The 6,444-nt window shown below is 37.5% G+C and overlaps 1 protein-coding gene across 1 annotated transcript in view; it reads left to right on the top strand.

Moving 5' to 3' along the window:
* Window positions 1-6,444, top strand: part of LOC117115261 (DENN domain-containing protein 10-like) — a 54,588-nt gene that overhangs the window by 31,477 nt on the left and 16,667 nt on the right. The window contains exon 6 of the mRNA XM_033258975.1: window positions 1,614-1,708. Coding sequence (XP_033114866.1) covers window positions 1,614-1,708 — 95 coding nt within the window. The remainder of the gene's footprint in view (window positions 1-1,613; window positions 1,709-6,444) is intronic.

Below are 6,444 nucleotides of genomic sequence, written 5' to 3'. Positions count from 1 at the left end.
GCACACATGGTGACGTGCGTGTCTGTTAAAATTTGAAAATTCTCCATATTACTATTCAGATAGTTTAAAGAACGTTTCGGGTCATTTTCAGCATTTCAAAACTTTCCATAATTTACCCGCCGTACGTTCATTTTCACGCACACAGCACATATTATTAAAGCTGGAAATCACGTCAATCAGCACCGCGTGATCTTAATGAGGGTCAAAGTACGGCGGATCACCTAACTCGTCCTCAGTGACGAGTTAGGTGAATTGGGGGTCACCTTTCATCCTAAGGAGCTATAACTGATTAAAAATATTTTATGCATATATAAATGTTGACGCACGCGTACGTGCACGATAAAAAGCGCGAACGGAAAATTAAGGTACACAACATTTAACCTTGACCTGAAGCTTATGCTCACCTAATATGATTTAGAAATGACGAGTGGTTAAGATTATATGGGCTCATCAACGTTTTAAAGAAAGAGAAATGAGGTGGTCAGAAAAAACAATTTTTTTGACCATGATGACGTCATCACAATGTAAAAAGAAGTCAAATATATGAAAGAGAATTGTCTCAGCTATAACATACTCAAAGTTGGAAGACGATCGATCAAGGATAAGCGAGATACGCTCAAATGCCTATTTTCAAAAATGACGTCATAGCTATAATTCACTTTCTTTAAATTCAGATGCCAATATGATGACGTCACAATGTCCGATCAGCCATTATGAAGTCAAAAATCGTATCTACAACTCATGCGCTTTCAGTATATGTAATAAAAATTGGGGGTCACCTTTCAACCTAAGGAGCTATAACTGATTAAAAATAGGCCTGATTTTAGCATAATTTCACTGTATAGCGGCACAAATACGCACAAAGATACCTATGTTTGATGCGCACGTACGGCATTGCTATTGGCCAAAAGATAACCGAAAAGAATGCAAATTTGTGAAAACATTGTCAGGAACCCAAAACTTGTAAAATAACGTAATTTCTAGCTTTCGTACGTGCTGCGCACATAAAAATGCGCGCGCGTAGTGGAAAATTTCAAAAAAATTTGAAATGCTCAAAATGGCCAAAAACGTTTTCTAATTTAGTCAAAAAGTGATTTTAAGCATTTTGAAAGTTTGACGCACGCGTGCGCGCGCGTTAATAAGCGCACGCGTAAAATTAGGGTACTGTACATTCAACATTAACCAAAAGTTAATGCTCACTTAATACGATTTCGAAATGGCAATTGGTTAAGTTAATGCTCACTTAATACGATTTCGAAATGGCAATTGGTTAGGCTGATATGATCGATAATGAAAATTGCGCGTAGATGACGTCACGCATGACTGAGCACGTTAGAAAGCTTACCATGACTATTCCAGACCAAGCCAAATGTCCGTTGACAGCGATTGTGCGGTAAGTCGTGGCAGTTTTTGAGATATCGTGCGAACAGAAAAGGGGAGAAAGAAAGAAGAATAAAAAAAAGATGAAGATGATGATGATCCTGACAATAGCAATAGGTGATCCGCACTAGTTGCGGATCACCAAAAAGTCTTGCCTAAGTGAAATGCTGTCAAATATTTCATAAAATTTTTAACCTTTTAATAATGTTAATATTATACCATTTATTTCATAGAAATATTTGGAATGGGTAAACTACATAAGGATATAGCACAATTAATGGTTCAGTGCATTGAGGAAGAAGAAACTACAGAGCAACAAGTAATTAAGGTATGGAGAGTACTACAGGCTAATATACAAGGCTTCTTTGTATTTATTAGAAATATATTAACAAGCAGTGATTGTCTACACTCATAGTGTAGCACTATTTTATTAGCCCACTCTCTGAGAGAGAGGGCTTATATGATGATTCTGAGCGAATTTTGAAGTCATTTGTTTTTCTATCTCTTCCTTCGTTTGTAACGCGATTAGGTCGATCTTGCAATAATATGCAAAATAAGGCCTGGTGAATTTAAAGTATGCAGAGATTTTGCGAAAATATTATCGGGAAATATGTGAAAAAGTATGTTTTTACATCATACACTACGGTGGGTTTCCTATGAAAGCGAGTTCATCATTGATCAGATTGCCGTCATTGATCAGATTGCAAATCGCCTGTATATTCCACATTGTGTTTATCAACCAATCACGGCCTGGGATGGTAAGCCTTCCGGCTAATAAATGCATCTGCACGAGTCTAGTTGGTAGCGAAGAATGAGCCGTTTTTTGGTGCTTGCAAGGGTGGGTGGTCTCTTCTCTGAGAGATAAACAATATACGCTACTGTAATGCAGGCTGGCCTGGAGCTAGAAGACGAACTAGGCCTATAGGCTGGCTGGGTAGTACGTGTGTGTAATAGATCAGATAACAGGAAATGTAGGCTATAAGTTGCTTTTATGTGTATTAAACCACATAAGCGATGAGTGTATGTGTGCAGCACATTTTGTGTCAATGTACTGTAATGCAGGCTGGCCTGACCATGGAGTTATAATTAATTTTATAACTCCATGGCCTGACGAAGACGAATAGGCTGGCTGGCTGGGTACGTACGTGTGTGTAGGCCTAGGCCCTAGTCTAGATCAGATACTACAGGAAATAAATGTAGGCTACAAGTTGCTTTTATGTGTATTAAACCACACATTCAAATCAGTCAGTAGCGATGAGTGTATGTACAGCATATTTCGTGTGACGAGGACGTTGCCGTTAGATACATGAAAGCAAGGTTCCACATAGAATTTTTGTTCTATTGAGACGGTAGCTTTTCAGCATTGCTCTAGGATGATTTTCCTTTACATATGAATTTTTTTAGCTTTTCGTACCCTACACTTGGCTATCTGTAGCCAACCACATAGGCCTAGGTACGTAATATATTAGATCAGATGTTAATTACATAAAATGTAGGCCGACAGTCGTATTTAATGGGGGCGGAGTCTTTTTTCGCGATTTACCATGGGATGGCTACTGTCATCGTTACCTAGACTTGTAGACAGGGTTGGATCCAGAGATATCCAAAAGGGGGGGGGGGCCGAAATTTGGGCCGATCGAGACAACAATGTCCTAGGGGTTCCGGGGGCATGCCCCCGCGAAATTTTTTGCGTTCTAGACGCCCGAAAATAACATTTGAGGCGTTGTGGGCTATCATTTTTTTCTGTTTCTTTCTTTTTTTTTTTAATTTCTTTTTTTACCTCTCAAAAGGGGGGGCCGGGGCGCCGTTGTCCATATGGTAATGATGAATATCGTTAGTGTACCTATTGACTGATGAGGCATGATTTTCAATGGCATTCCATTCCAACCATGGTATAACCAGTTGGTAAATAGCCCAGTAATGAGATATTTTGTTTAGATTTCACAGCGTGTTCCATGTAAATTATTAAAACATTGCCTATAATCTATTAATGTACTAGTATATTATCTAATCTAGTAATGTATATATTTAAAAACATATTGTATTCATACTACTTAATACTGTACAGGTGTCATTCATATATATATATATATATATATATATATATATATATATACAGTATATATATATATACAGTATATATATAAACTGTATAGATATGTGTATGTATATATATGATATTGAAGGGAGTTAGCCGTTAACACTGTTGAATAAATATAATATAAATCATCAAAGGTACATATGCAGTGTTTAAATATCATGTATAATATACGACAGTATTTCTAGCCGTATTGCCAGATTTATCTGGCCGAACGCCCCCTTTAGGCGTAGCATTGTGTAATACAATGTTCCCGACGGTTATTTGGACCTGTTCAACCATAAAGCCTTCGTGGTCTAGTGGTTATGACGCTCACCTTGTCAGCGAGAGGTCGCAGGTTCAAATCCCGTCGGAGGCATTTTGATACACAATGACTTTTATAGAACTTTATTCGTTGAAAAGCTACAGGGTAGCCTACGATGTTCCATCATGTCCTTATTTAAACACTGTATATGTACCTTTGATGAATTATATTATATGTATATATATATATATATATATGTATGTATATATATGTATATGTATGTATATATATGTATATGTATGTATATATATGTATATGTATGTATATATATATGTATATATATATATATGTATATATATGTATATATTTATGTATATATGTATATATTTGTATATAATATGTATGTATGTATATATATGTATGTATATGTATGTGCGTATATGTATGTATGTGTATGTAAGTATTTATGTACTGAAATATATATATTGGTGAGGACTTTTTTCTCTACGTTCTTATACTCACGAGGACACTCAGGAACATGTGAGGACATATTTCGTGTCCTCGTTTTATTTAAGCCTGCACACGCTCATTCTGGGTCTGTTCTACTCTGTTAGACCCTCAGTTTAAATGCTCTCTTTTAGCTATGTTTTCCTATACAACAATACATTTACCATACCGTTTTAAATGAACAGCGCCCTCTATAATGATGTTGCATGCGCGCGCATCTCTCGGCCGCCATATGAGGATTTCCCTCCCATCACCAGCTGCAATGGATCCCACTATGGATATTGTCAAAGGTAAGTTTAGACAATCATATTTTTTAACCACTTGGCTTGACTAACGTATGCTACGTAGCTAGTCTATGCAGAGCTAGGCCTACGCCTCTAGGCTTGTTTGTATGTACCTACTGGACGTAGGCCTAGGCTAGGGCTCTAGGGTCTACGCCTACTTAGGCTAGCTAGGCCTAGGCCTGTCTAGGCCTAAGAAGGTTTTAGCTAGGGGCCTAGCTAGGCCTAGTAGTACCTGTGCCTAGGCCTACAACTAGTAATCTAGGCCTATGTCTAGCCTCTACCCTCCTAAACGTGGGCCTAGGTTCTAAGCGTAGCAGGAGGATAGGGTCCATCGCATTGACCCAATGAAACGGAATTGCCTGCCACAATGGATACTACAATGAAATGGAATTACCACAATGAAACAGAATTACCACAATACCAAAATAAAACGTAATTTCCACTATGAAAACACAAATAAATGAAAGAATTTACCCCAACAAATGAAAAAAAAACACCATAATTATTTAAGTTGCAGTACTGTTGTAGCCTTCAAGTTTGAATTTTGTGTACTGTTGTTATTGTACTTGTAGGCCTATCCTAGCATAGGCCAAGCATTGTTATTTATTTCTGTTTTATATTTGATTATATCAGGGCTGTAAAAAGTTACATTTTTCTGCTAGACCCAGGTCTAGTTGGCCTAAAAAAATTACTAGCTCAGATTATATTTTTACTAGACCTTTGATGATGCATTTTTATACGTCGCCGGTCAACACAAGTATATCTTTAGGTTGGTTTTAATGTGTTCGCTCGGTGGGTATGCAAGTGGAGAATGATTACTGTTTTTACATTGCAATGCATTGGTCTTACACCAGGGGTGAACCGGTGTGGCAGGGTCAACCAGTGTGGCAGGGTCATGTGCAGGGGTTTAATAGTAACGACAAGAAAATAAAATGAGCACTCTAGGAATCCAATTTTAACACCATAAGAAAACGTTTATTTTTACAACAATGAAATAAAAGGCTTAATAGCCTAATCGTGATAATATAGTGTTATAATAAATGGCGAAAATATAACGGTCAATTTTACTATCACAGTGTAACCTGCGCTATTCATCATTACCGTGACAAATCTACATCTAGCTAGGCCAACTAGGTAGGTATGCCTACCGTGACATGTCCCTGGCCCTGGGACATGTAATTGTAACGGTAGGGCTAGGCCTAGCCCTACGACCAGGCTAGCTTAGATAATAACAATCTTCCTATTAATAATTTGCTATTTATAATTTCACTTTTCTTTACTGTAATGTCAGTCGTCGTGAACTGTCAAACTTGTCAGAATAACTTTCCTTCCATCGATCGCGAATGACGACAAATGAAATATATATGGTATGGTGTGCCAACTATGAAAAAATACATACAAAGTAATATTTATTATTGTACAAGATTCCGAATATATTTGGGTGAAAAATATGTGAATTATTCATCGTATAAATTTAAACATTTTCCGTGTAGATACAAAACATTCGAATTATCACCGCCGAATTGTTAAATTAATTTCAGTAAAATGCCGAACCAGGCGTGCCATACTTTCCCGTTTATGCAAGGGCGCCACCAATTTTGAGTGGCATAATGTATGACGGGCATTCTTCGGTCGTATGTACAGTATTTTAATTTAATTAACCACCAAAATTTGGGCTACAGGTATGCGGTAAATTAATGTATCTTATTACTTTACCGGACTAAATAGAAACCATAAAAACGAATGACTTGCCTAGACATTTAACTACAATCTACTCCATTCTGAATGCGTCGCTAGCTACGTGCCATGATTTCCCAGCAGAGCGGCGAGCAAGCTTTGCGAGGAGCTACCATGTAAACACGCACCGCGCCCGGATTGCTTACGGTACGACGATAGATAAACAATAATTCTACTCTTGTTTTCTTGTTATA

This window comes from Anneissia japonica, unplaced genomic scaffold, assembly GCF_011630105.1.
Source record: "Anneissia japonica isolate Jap-2015-1 unplaced genomic scaffold, ASM1163010v1 scaffold288128_len588385_cov197, whole genome shotgun sequence".
In the NCBI taxonomy this organism is placed as follows: Eukaryota; Metazoa; Echinodermata; class Crinoidea; order Comatulida; family Comatulidae; genus Anneissia; species Anneissia japonica.
This window is presented reverse-complemented; position numbering and strand designations above follow the sequence as displayed.